General features: G+C 59.6%; 3 protein-coding genes across 9 annotated transcripts in view; 1 reads left to right on the top strand and 2 right to left on the bottom strand.

The window, feature by feature from the left end:
* Nucleotides 1-66: 66 nt before the first annotated feature.
* POLR2E (RNA polymerase II, I and III subunit E) lies at nt 67-2,765 on the bottom strand. Of its 2 annotated transcripts, none has more exons than XM_037384599.1 (7): nt 2,473-2,765; nt 2,248-2,363; nt 1,745-1,825; nt 1,473-1,531; nt 1,222-1,300; nt 716-794; nt 67-232 (listed from the first exon to the last, which is right to left on the bottom strand). In XM_037384599.1, the coding sequence occupies exons 1-6, from the start codon at nt 2,702-2,704 to the stop codon at nt 729-731; spliced, it is 633 nt and encodes a 210-aa protein (XP_037240496.1). In that variant the 5' UTR covers nt 2,705-2,765; the 3' UTR covers nt 67-232; nt 716-728. The 2 variants fall into 2 exon arrangements, with proteins under 2 accessions (XP_037240496.1, XP_037240495.1); XM_037384598.1 differs by having other exon boundaries at nt 67-389; nt 2,473-2,764.
* Nucleotides 2,766-3,190: 425 nt separating this feature from the next.
* Nucleotides 3,191-5,454, top strand: GPX4 (glutathione peroxidase 4). The gene is made up of 7 exons (XM_037384608.1): nt 3,191-3,302; nt 3,551-3,645; nt 3,782-3,926; nt 4,003-4,154; nt 4,340-4,364; nt 4,763-4,822; nt 5,172-5,454. The coding sequence occupies exons 1-7, from the start codon at nt 3,228-3,230 to the stop codon at nt 5,202-5,204; spliced, it is 585 nt and encodes a 194-aa protein (XP_037240505.1). The 5' UTR covers nt 3,191-3,227; the 3' UTR covers nt 5,205-5,454.
* Nucleotides 5,455-6,819: 1,365 nt separating this feature from the next.
* SBNO2 (strawberry notch homolog 2) overlaps nt 6,820-11,449 on the bottom strand; it is a 65,023-nt gene continuing 60,393 nt past the window's right edge. For 5 of the 6 annotated variants that reach the window (XM_037384375.1, XM_037384377.1, XM_037384376.1 and 2 more), the window contains 4 exons: nt 11,310-11,441; nt 11,007-11,083; nt 10,657-10,847; nt 6,820-10,264 (listed from right to left, as the gene is read on the bottom strand). In XM_037384375.1, the coding sequence (XP_037240272.1) occupies nt 9,648-10,264; nt 10,657-10,847; nt 11,007-11,083; nt 11,310-11,441 (1,017 nt within the window). In that variant the 3' untranslated portion in view covers nt 6,820-9,647. The remainder of the gene's footprint in view (nt 10,265-10,656; nt 10,848-11,006; nt 11,084-11,309; nt 11,442-11,449) is intronic. The other variant, XM_037384378.1, reaches the window with a different exon arrangement.

Here is an 11,449-nt window from a genome sequence, read left to right as displayed (position 1 = left end):
ACAGGGACTCGCAAAGTCTAGAAGGCTTTGCTACAGCGAGAGGCTGAGAAATACAACAACAGTGAGGAAAAGCCAGAGTACAAATCTTTATTAAAAATAAGTTCCTATAAAATAAAATAGGAAAGCAAAGGTCTTTTTCCACTCGCTTCTACTCTGCACGCTTCTGTTGCTTCAGGTTACTTCCATGGCTTGAGTCCTTAATGACAACTAAGGAGTTACAGCAAAGTCCATGCTGGAAAACAAAGGGATGAGGCCAAGTAACACGACTGCATAAAGGCAACAAGGAAAGAGCATTTTCTTGGCCATCTAGGGAAAGGCAGACATCTCAGAGTGTCTGTGAATCACCAGTGGATGGGAGGATCGGCAGTTGTCACACAACTCTTCCACACCTGGAAGAAACAGAACTCGGGATGTGAATCCCCCGACGCCTCGCTCAGCAGACTGCTCTCAAGGCCAAGCCCCACGAACGGCCTGAACACTGACAGGCACATCCTGCAGGGCAGACACCGAGGCACGTAACCAGGTAAGCCTTGATCTGGTCTGTCCTCTAACCTAGGAGTTAAAGAAGTTCCCTCCATGAACAATTTAAAGCTCTAAGATCGCCTTTTCCTGGAGGCCGTTTGCTTCAAGTCAACCCTGGAAAGCTCCAGCCTAAGTCTCAGGCACTACCGCCCAAAGCTCTCCGCTAGCCACAGGGTTTCGTGCTCTGCCTTACCCAGCGCTCCAGATCACTGCACCAGCCTGTAGGTGATGTACCGGCCTGCAGTTTCACTCGGTCTTATGATCTTCACTACCTAGGAGGCCAACAGAAGGAACTCATGAGGGAGAGAAGCTGGTGGCGAGTCTCCCCTGTGGGGCTCTCTGTCCGACACAGGCAGGCGCTCACACCCGGATGACGTGGCTGCAAAGCCGTGGCACTCGGCAGCCACAGAGATGGCCAGCGCTGAGCTCCCTGCATAGCACGGAAGTGCCAGCCTCCAGCATGAGAGGAGGCGGAGATCACAGAGCATGGGGCTGGCGTCACATCTGCTGCCTGTTACCAGCTGGTTCAGCAGGCAGCCAAGCTTGCTCAGCGTGCATGCATCTGTGTCTGACCCACAACAGCTTTTACATTTGAAAGAGACATCTTTCCTGTCTCCAAGAGTTCTGAAATACTGCGAGGGAGCTCCCCTTCTTGCCCTGCCCACAGGGAACTGTTGCCTGAGTCTATTTCTCTCTTACCTGACCACGTTTTATTCCGAAGTACCGGGCCACAGGATCCCCAGCTTGTATCCTTGGGAGCTGGTTCTCCCTCAGCTTACTGCACAGGGAGTCAAGGAGAAGCTCCTCCAGCAGATGGGCCCAGGTGCCCGTTCATTAGCACAACTCATGGAACAAAGTAATAAACCATCACATGCAGATGTATTCATTTTCAGCCCAAAGCAAGCGTGCATCACACCCAAGCAGGAAGGGAAGGAACAAACAAAGGATACTATCTGGCCAGTAACTCAGTTACTTCTTCCTTTGTCATGACAACATGCTCTGGGACCAACTGTAAACAACAAGGGAGAGAGACTAAGATTAGAAAGCAACTGGCTCTTCACAGCATTGGGAAGAGCAACGCATTTGTAAGAAAGAAACCCAGGACTGTGTCACTTAGCCCGGCCTTCCAACTGAGAGGTCTCGGGAGCTGCCCAAGCCACAGCTCAGCACAAAAGACTGAGCATCCCGCCCTCAGTCCACCGCCCGACACGACACTGCTCACCTCGTGTTCTGTGATGTTGATAAGAAGCTCTTGCTGCAGGAACTGCTCCAGGATGTATTTGGGAGCCATATCCACCAGGGACTGGAAAGGGAGAGGACTGTCAGAGGGCAGCGCCACTCCGGGACAGCCCTGCCTGTGCCCAGATCTGCTCCTCAACAAAACCGTTACTGCAAGCGTGGGATGGCTACGCTTGCGCTCACACAGCTACAGCTATGCAGGCAAAGAGCATACGGAGTTCCTGACTGCTGGCAAATACTCCCTTTTCTCTCAGGCACCTCCTGCTCCCACCTGTTCACTGGAACCAGAACCACCTGTTCCGGCAATACACACCTGGGTGTTAAGCAAGTGCCTGTATCAAGGTACAACAGGCTTTAGCAAGTATCGGGAAGGAAAGTTTAGGCTTTTATCTACCTCAAGCAGCACTGACAGACAGACAGATGGAGCACCTGTGGCCCACAGCAGCCCTGTGGTGCAGGGGCGGCCTCCCCCACGGCCCCGGGTACCTGCTTCGCCGACGGGGTCATGCCCTGCTGCACCACGATCAGCGCCCTGGTGATGTTCTCCTCCTGCATCCTCTGGCAGTACATCTTGATGGTCTTTATTCCCACCTTGGGCTCCTCTGGGAAAGGAGGCGGCCCCGGCGTCACCCAGGGCCCTCCCAGAGCCCCCCACAGCCCACAGCACCCCCCACCCCCCCAGGCCACGGCCCGGCGCCGGGCCCCGCTCACCGGGGAAGAAGACGAACATCTGGTCGGTGGGATCGTCGTTGTGCGCCACCAGCACCGTCAGGTCGGTCCGCCGGGGCCGGCCCTCGCTGGGCTTGTCCCCGAACTGCGCCTTGAACTCCTCCAGCGTCTGGTCCAGCTCGTCCTGGGTCACCAGGTAGCCCCGGTCGTGGCAGAGCTGCATGATGGTCTTACGGATCTTCCACAGCCGGTACGTCTCCTCCTCGTCGTCCATGGCGCCCGCCCGGCCCACACCGCCCCAGGCCCCCGCCGGCCGCCCGCCTCGGGCCTGCGCAGGCGGCCACAGGCGGCGCCGGGGCGGCCGCGGGGGCCTCGGCCGCGGGGGCTCCTGGGAGCTGCAGTCCGCTGCCGGCCGACCCCACCGCCTGCTCGGTGCGGGGGGCAGCGCCTCCCCCTCCCGCAGCCGCGCCGGATCCCCGCCCGCCTGTGCCCCAGCCCGAACAGGCCGCGGCCGCGCACAGACCAGCAGGGCCGCCGCGGCCGCGAGGGAGCCGGTCTGCAGCGCCCGGCGGCCGGCCCCGCCGCTCGGTCCATCCCTACCCCCCCCGCTCCCGTGGTTTCGCCCGCCCCCCCGCGACCTCGCCGCGGCCACCCCGCCCACCTCGCTCTTCCATTGGTCAGCTTCCCATCCATCACCCTGCCGGGCACGCCTCCTTGCGCGTTGACTGGCTGCGCACCGGGAAGGGCGGGGCTCCCGGGGCGCCGATTGGCTGAGGGGCTGGGGGCGGCGGGGCGCCATGGGATGGGCGCGGGCGCTGCGGCGGGCACTGCGCTGGGGGGCAGCGGTGGTGCAGGGCCCGGCCCGGAGCATGGTGAGCGCGGCCCGGTGGGGCGGCCCGGCCCGGGGCGGGCTCCCGTGGGGCGGCCAGGGTGGGCGGCGGGGGCTGAGGCCTCGCTGGGCCGGGGGGTGCGGGGCGGACGGGGGTGCGGGCTCCCCCGGGGCAACCAAGGCCGCGGGGCCGCCAGTGCGGGGCCTGCCCTGGGGCCGGGGGCGGTGGGGGCCGCCCCGGGGCCGTCGGGGCTGCGGGGGTCGCTGACGGCGGCTCCCGGCGCCCCGCAGTGTGCCCAGGCGGAGGATTGGCGCTCGGCCAAGGCCATCTATGACTTCCACGCCCGAGACATCGACGGCACCGACGTGTCCTTGGAGAAGTACCGGTAGGGAGGGGGGCTGGGCGCCGCGGGGCCCGGGGGGAGGGGAACGGCTCGGCAGGCCACGGTGCGGGTCACCGAGCCGCAATGGGCGCAATTGCGTAACCCGGGAGAGCAGCACCCGACTGACCCCCCTCCCCAGGGGCTGCGTCTGCATCATCACCAACGTGGCTTCCAAATGAGGCAAAACCGCTGTAAACTACACTCAGCTTGTTGACCTGCACGCCCGATACGCTGAGAGGGGTTTACGCATCCTGGGTTTTCCCTGCAACCAGTTTGGAAAACAGGTACGTGGGGGAGCGGGGTGAGGGGGCCGCTTGGCTGCGGGGCTGCTCAGGGGGCCCCCTCCGTGGCTTTCACCAGGAACCCGGGGACGACGCTCAGATTAAGGCCTTTGCCGAAGGCTACGGTGTGAAGTTTGACATGTACAGCAAGATCGACGTCAACGGGGACGATGCCCACCCGCTCTGGAAATGGATGAAGGAGCAGCCCAAAGGAAGAGGCACCCTGGGCAAGTGAGTGGGGGATGGGGGAGCCACCAAAAGCCCCAGCCCCATGACAGGCGGGGGGGGGGGGGGGGTCAGCTCTGGGCCACTCCAGCTGAGTGGGCGGCTTGGCTGTGGCAAGGGGAAGGGCTTTTTTTTTTCCAGCCAAAATCTCACTTCTGTTTCTTTTTTTTGTTTGTTTGTTTTTCATCTAGTGCAATAAAATGGAACTTCACGAAGGTAGGATACAGCTGCCTTCTCCCAGGCTGCACCTGCTGGGGGGTGCAGGGAGTCCCCAAGATGTTGCAGGGAGGAGGGATCCTCATGCACAGGCTCTGCTCTGTGTGGTTATCCTGCATGTTGGGGGCAGAGCATCTTGAGGGGCTCCTGCGCTGCCCGCGTCTCTGTGACTGGAGACCGCTATGGCCCTCTAGCCTGGTTATCTCAAGCCCTGTCCCAGAGAGGCAGTAACCAGCTGAGGTGGGGAGCAGGTCTGCCAGGGGCTCCAGCTCTGCAGACAGGGTCTACCACAGCCAGACCCCCACCATAACCAGCTCCCTGGGCTGTTCTGCTGCTCGCAGGGCTGCAGAGCCCCATGTTACAGCTGGACTTACCTGGGTGTTGTTTCCCTTCCACAGTTCCTCATTAACCGGGAGGGCCAAGTGGTGAAGAGGTACAGTCCGATGGAGGATCCCTATGTAAGTCTGCCGCTAGCATGGCTGGTGTTACAGCTCTGCCTGACCCACAGAAGCGCACCAGCCGCTCTCTGTGGATCCCATTATTAGTTAAATTATTAGTCAGATTGCATCTGTGGAGAAATGCAGCGGTGCTGGGGCTGAGCACTGCTCCAGGGCAGGCTCCGCTGCTGTGTCTTGGCTCTCTTCCTCCTTTGGCTGGGGGAGAGAAGGCGCTCCTGTGCTCTATGGCTCCAGGGAAGGGCGGGTGCATGGTTCCAAGCGCTCCTTCTGGGGTAGGATGGAAGGGGCTTCGGGTACGTTCTTGGGGCAGTGACGTTCTCATAGCACAGTGCTCCCTTTGTTCTTGCAGGTGATTGAAAAGGACCTGCCTGCCTACTTGTAGATCTGCTCATGTCGCCGCTGCACTGTCCCTTCGCCCCAGCACCGGCCCTCCTGCTACCTGTGGAGCCTCCTCATCCAGCCCCAATGACGGTCTGTCTTCAAGCCAGCTTGCTGGTGAGGCAGACCTGATGATCTGGCGTGCACCCGCTGGAAGGTGACTTCTCAGGGCCGGCGGCTGCTGCTGGGCAGCCCTTTTCTACAGGCGTAGAGCAGCACCAGGTGTCCCTTTGCAATAAATGTGTTAGAAGTGACTGGTTGGTTCTGTCCAGGTGTGAAATGGAGTGGTGGATGGGGCTGGGTTTGTTTGTGCTGCTCCCCGTGAGAACCCAGAGCTTTGCAGGGGAGCTAAGACCTTACACAACTTCCTGAGCCCTTCCTGAGCCCAGCAGGGATAATCCTTATTAGTGCCGAGGGGGGAATTGCACACAAATCCTGGGTCAGCCGGTGCTCCTGATGGAAAGCCAGAGGAGGGGGAAGGTGTGTATCGCCTCTGGGACTGCAGCTGGGCTCCCTCCTCGCCCTCAACTAACAGGCAGGTGCCTTGCTGAGGCAATTGCGTTGGTTTTCTCTAAACACAGACTGTGGGCAAAGTCTGGGTGCTCAGCAGCACAGCCCTGGCCTGGATAGCCCTGGCAGGGCAGCAAAGGGGATGGTTCCAGCCATGGCGCAAGCCACGGCCAGAAGCAATTGCTGCAAAACACCACCAAGTCGTGTTGGGACACGGCAAGAACCTCATGTAGCTGGAGACATGTCTGACTGCAGCATGTGGGACCACGGGTGCACCAGGTCATCCCTCCTCCTCGGGAAGGCTCAGCTGCAGCTTGTTGGTGCTTGCAAAGGTGCAGCCTTGTCTGGCCGAGGCCACTGTCTCCCGTGGGCAGGGAGAGCTCATGTTTTACACGTGATCTGTGGTGCTGGAGTGCTACCTTGCCTCTTTTCCTCAGGGTCTGGGGGAGCTGCTGGGTCTCCCCTTAACGCCCACAGCCTCCAACCACCCCAGGGAGCCCTGTCCTCGATGCTGGGCCAAGCTGGAGTGGGGAAGATCCCCTGGATCCTTGCTGGGGTCCCCCCACAAGTCTAGTCCCCTACCATGTGCCTGCCAACAGGTCGGCTGGACCCCCCCAGGATCGGTGGGCTGGTCTGGGGAAGCCGGCCCACGCGGTCTTGCCCTGAGCTCCACCAGCAGCACATGCTGCACGGCCACACAAAGCGAGGTACCAATGGCTCCCCCCGCATCCCACCACCCACAGGGACAGAGCGGGGCTGGCAGTGCCTGGGTGAGATGTCCCGGCGCCACAGCAGCTTGGACAAACACGCCTGGACAGTGGCTCCTTTATCTGTTTGCCCAGCAGAGCCGGAGGGAGCCGCCGCACTGAAGGCCAGCGCTGGCTCCAGGGAGGATCCTCTGCGTGACCCCTGCCTGGCTCATCCTTGGGAGAAGGGGATGATGGTTGGGGACAGCAGCCCTCAACTGCCACCGAGCTGCTGGTGACACAGGAGGTGAACTCCAGCTGCCAGTAGGACCCTGGTTCTCAGATTCCTGATCCGAGTCCCAGATGGGATCCTGGGGCAGGTCTGGACAGACGGACAGACAGACAGAGCTGGGACTTAAAAAATTCTCGTATGTGGCTTCCTTTCCATTTTTACTGAGCAGAATGAAAAATTATCTTTCTGAGGCAAGTAGAAAATTCAAGAATTATTAGTCAAAGGCACATATTCTAAAAAAATTTCTTTACATATATACATCTCAATTAATTATAAATACACATAGAAAAACAAAGGCAAACAACAAGCGGATTAAAAAGTGCTAACAAAAAGGTGTAAGGGAAGAAAAAAAGGGACTCATTTAAAAATACATACAATCAGTAGGACAAATGCATAATAATTTAGTTAAAAGATATTGTTACATATTATTAACCCTGACAAAAACACAGGATCGGGGCAGGGAAGGGCTTCTTTGAAGGTGCTCTCTGTCTTTCCAGAGATCAAGGAGGGAGAATTGCATATATTTTAAAATTAACGTCAAAGCCACCAGGCAGGGTTCCGGGTGACGGCGGCGAAGTGGCTGGCGGAGCGTGCCTAGCAGGAGAAATCCTCCTGGCTATTCCTGAGTTTAAGCCTCTCTGAAATGGGTTTTTCCTGGCATCTTTTTCTCTCTCCTCGCTGACAATTCAGCGAGCACTGAGCAAACAAACCAGGACGCGGGCGAAGCCAGGGCCTCGCCACGAGTGGTGTGGACTGGGACAGCTTTTAAATAGAGGAGGGTCTGGGGAAGGGGAGAGCCTTGCTCTGTTCCGGACCAGGAAAAAGGCTGTTGCGGCACCCCGAGCAAGCGGCGATCCCTGGGCAAGAAGCAAGCAAAGCTGCAGGAAAAGCAGAAACCTCTCCGGGCAGCAGCACGGGGGTATGCAGGGGCGCCCCATCTTTGGTGTTTACTTTGAGGTAAAGAGGTTTCCTTGCATGCAGTGAAACGCACCCCCGAGCTGCCCTGGCTGCAGGGCTGCCCCTGGCCAGGTGGGCTGGTGGGAGGCAGATGCCAGCTGGGGAGGGTGGGGGGTAAGGACAAGCCCCCGAAAGGAAAAGCAGGGACCAGAGCAACCTCAAACACAAGCCCAGACGTGCAGCTCCACGGTCTCCATGTGACAGGGAAGATGGTTCCCGTCTCAGCAGAAGCACAAACGCTGCAGACACCGACCCAAAGCACTTCTCAACAGCAAAGGGGGTGCCTGGCTGGTCCCCAAGCCCTGGCGGGTGGGCATGACGGGGGTCAAGGCGAGGGGACCCCACCAGACACTGTACAGCTCCAGCACCCTCAAGAGTGACCTGCCAGGGCACGGGGGACTCCAGCAAAGGCCTGTCCTCGCTGCACCCCCTGCCCCAGGCCCTCCCTGGAGACGGCCAGGCCAGCCGGGGAAGGCGTCCCATCATTCCCCTGAGAACATCCTGGTGCCACTTCTAGAAAATGCCTCGATGACTCAAGGCAGAGAAAAGGAACAGAGCAGAGGGGAGGGTGGCAGAGGTGCTGCCAGGCCTGGAGCATCCCTGCCAGCAGGCAGCTGCCTGCCAGACTCCTTAGATTAAAAGAGAGAAAACAAAAGTTTCCCCGGGACGAAGACGCTGCTGGATTTGGGATGGTGGCAGTGGTGGCTGGAGGCCACCTCTGTCCTGGAGAGGAGGCAGCTCGCCCAGCCGCTCCCGGCCAAAGGCTGGTGGGTTGTTTGGGGCAGTGCTTTGCAAAGCGGACCTTTGCTCTTTGGTATCGGAGGTTGGATTTGCAGCATGAGCAGGGACACGGCCCATCCCCAGTGCTCACTGGGGAACTCGTCCCTTCTGGGGCCTGGGAGCAGCTGTCCCCGAGGTCAGTGGTGGGCAGGGCTGGGTCGCCCAGGTCCAGCCACCCAGGGCTGTGTCCGTGGCCCAGCCAAGGACAAGCCCGATGGAGCAGGGCCAGCGAGGCGGCCAGCTGAAAGGACAACATGCAACAGCAACAAGCTGGGCAAAGCACGGCCGGCCACGGCGAGCTGGCAAGGCTAAAGTGCAGGACAGGCTGATGGGACACGCGGCCCTTCTGCTCCGGGGAAACCCCCCCCAGGTCCTCGTGTGGCTGAGTTCTGACAAAGTCCCCAGCTCTGTCACCACACTGACAAACAGGGGGGTGGGTGCAGCCAGCTCCTGCCCTCTCCCGCAGAGCTTGGGCAGCCCCAGAAGTGTCCTCCCCAGGAAGGGCAGAGCAGGCACAGCCAGTTTTGCTTTGCTCAGCCCCGCACAGAGGGATACACCAGCTCCGTGGCTCCCAGCTCCTCTGGGACAGCACCCCCCTTCACCCCTTCCTTCAAAGCCAGCCCTCCAGAGCAGCCTCGAGGTCCGCAGCAGGGCCGGGGCATCCCAAGGGAAAGCTGGCAGCAGCCGATGCGGATACAGTTTGGTCAGCCAGCTCTCGGGGGAACCGGGCTGTCACCCTTCAGTAACAGACCAGGTCACTCTAGAGACCAGCCGTGCCCCCTGCCCAGCTCGGGGGGCAGCAGCTGCTGGAGGTTGGAGGGCTGGGGAAGGCACGACCCAGCTCGGAAACTCAGTAGTCTGCAGGGGGATGGGCACAGAGGAGGGGGCGTCTCTCCTCAGCCCTACACGGGCACTGACCTTTGAGCAGGACTCCACCACAGCAGAGACCATCGGTCCAGAGCAGCTGAACTTGGCAGCACTCAACTCCCCCCAAGCGCATGTTATATACAAATCTATACGTGCCTGACTGTATATTATATATAAATAAACTTTGCTTTAAGGAACTATAGGTTGTTGGGTTTTGTTTTTTTTTTCTTCCCTCAAAAACAGAAAAGGATCAGTCCAAACCAGTAGAAAAGCCGGGGCTCCCCAGCTCTCACCTCTGCACCAAAGGATATGGATCCACAGTGGGCAAGCATCACCCGGTGTGCCCAGCTGACTTTCAGAAGTCTGGGAAAGGCCCACTGAACTGGATCACACTCTGGCGCTCCTGGGGGGGCCCATTTAACGTCCTTAGCATGTCCTCCAGGATCTCTCTAAAGTTGATATTCCCATCCTCTTGGGCAAAATCTTCCTGCTGCTGCTGCTGCTGTTGCTGCAGCGCCTGCAGGGGTCCTGGGTGAGACAGAGGCAGGTGTTCATGCAGCGAGGAGCTCAGAGGCACGTTTCCCTCCAGGACAGGGGCCGGGCTCTGGAAGGCAGAAGGGTGACTGAAGCCAAAGGGTAATCTGTGCTGCTGGTGTGGTTGGAGAACAGGCTCCGAGGGGAAGCACAACGCACCGTGCTCTGGGTTCATCGCCACGTCGGGAATGCTGTTGTTGGGAGGGCTGTAGGTCAAGTCCAGGATCTCATCCTGGCACAGGGGGTGCCTGGGCAGGGGGACCCCGGGCCCCATCTGAGTGAGGTCCAGGGGCTGTGGCAGGATGTGCAGCGGCAGGGAGAACTGCGAGCTCTGCTCTTGGGCCTGGAGGAGTCGGCTGTGCTTTCGCTTCACGTTCTCGTCCATCTGCTTCAGCTCCTCCAGCACCTTCTGGACACAGCTCTCGGGGATCTTTATCCCTAGAGAAGGAATGTGCATCAGTTCCCACAGCACTTCGGGAAGGGACGGGGCACTGTGGGGACAGAGGGATGGGCAGCAGCACCAGGACTCGTTTTGTCAAGCTTGGTCTGCCTCTCAGCCAGGCTGCAGAGCAACCACAGCAAAAGCAGCTCCACCGCAGGCTCGCAGCGGACAGCAGCAGCACCACTTCACACGGGCACAGAGGGGACAGCCCAGTGTGCCCAAACATATCAGGGCATCCCCAGCTCCCCTCCCTTCCCGTGGGGTCACCTAAGCAGTGGGTGCTTCCAGGATAGAACACACCCTTTGAGGAAGGGAATCTTAGCACTGGGTAGTTGGGCCCCTTCCTCCTTCTAAAACATCCTGCTCCCCTTCCCGGCACTTCACCCACCAACTTGTTTCTTCTTCTCCTTGGTCTTGAGGCGGACGATCTGCAGGTAGCTGGTGTTGGTGATGTCTGCCATGATGCTGGCGATCTTGCTCCAGACCCGCAGCAGGGCCCCACACAACATGTAGTAGTGACGCAGGCGCATGCCCTGGAAGCACTCCTTCCCCTCCTGGATCAGCTTACAGCTCCTGTTCCTTCAGTTCCAATGGAAGAAACCCACCCGAATCAGCACGGGCTCCCACGGCAGAGCAGGATTCCCCACCCACAGCCCCCCTGGTGCAGCCAGGGACCCTCTCCCCAGCACCAGCTCTGCCGTGGGGAGGGCAGGACAGCGGGGGCTGCAGGTGCCTTACCAGGCAGCATGGTTACAGTTCTTCAAGGAGAAGCGGTAACTGCTCTCCCAGTGCTCCTTGGCTTCCTCAGGCAGCACCTGCAGAAGAACCACAGAGATTAGAGATTTTCCACCATCTAACATGCAGCTGAGACTTGAAATCCAGGGCTGGTTGTCAGAACACCTGGGTGCTACCACTATCTCTGCCCAAGCCAGGGCTACAAGGAGCCGTGAGGGGGTTACAGTAAATGTCCTTGCAAAGCCAAAGCTGCCCAGAGGAGGCTTTTCCCTCTCCCCACGTTGAAGGGCTGCAGCTCCCACCTACCCGCCGGTACTTCTTCTGCAGACTGTCCAGGCTCTCAGGCTGGCTTTGCTTCCCAATATTTGGCTTGTAGAGGATGAAGTTCTTGCCACGGCTCTGCTCAGCCAGCAGACAGGTGTGTTTGTAGCCTCGCATCTGTCGGG

Source organism: Falco rusticolus, chromosome 4, assembly GCF_015220075.1.
Source record: "Falco rusticolus isolate bFalRus1 chromosome 4, bFalRus1.pri, whole genome shotgun sequence".
NCBI lineage: Eukaryota > Metazoa > Chordata > Aves > Falconiformes > Falconidae > Falco > Falco rusticolus.
Note: the sequence above shows the minus strand (reverse complement) of the source record. Positions and strands in the feature narration are given on the sequence as shown.

Excerpts from the sequence above, each read along its gene's own strand:
- POLR2E (XM_037384599.1), bottom strand. The coding sequence starts at position 2,704 with ATGGACGACGAGGAGGAGACGTACCGGCTGTGGAAGATCCGTAAGACC. Across the intron at positions 2,364-2,472 it reads GATGTTCGTCTTCTTCCCCG|AGGAGCCCAAGGTGGGAATA; the intron begins GTGAGCGGGGCC and ends CTCCTTTCCCAG. Across the intron at positions 1,301-1,472 it reads ACTGAGTTACTGGCCAGATA|TAAGCTGAGGGAGAACCAGC; the intron begins GTATCCTTTGTT and ends CTCCCTGTGCAG.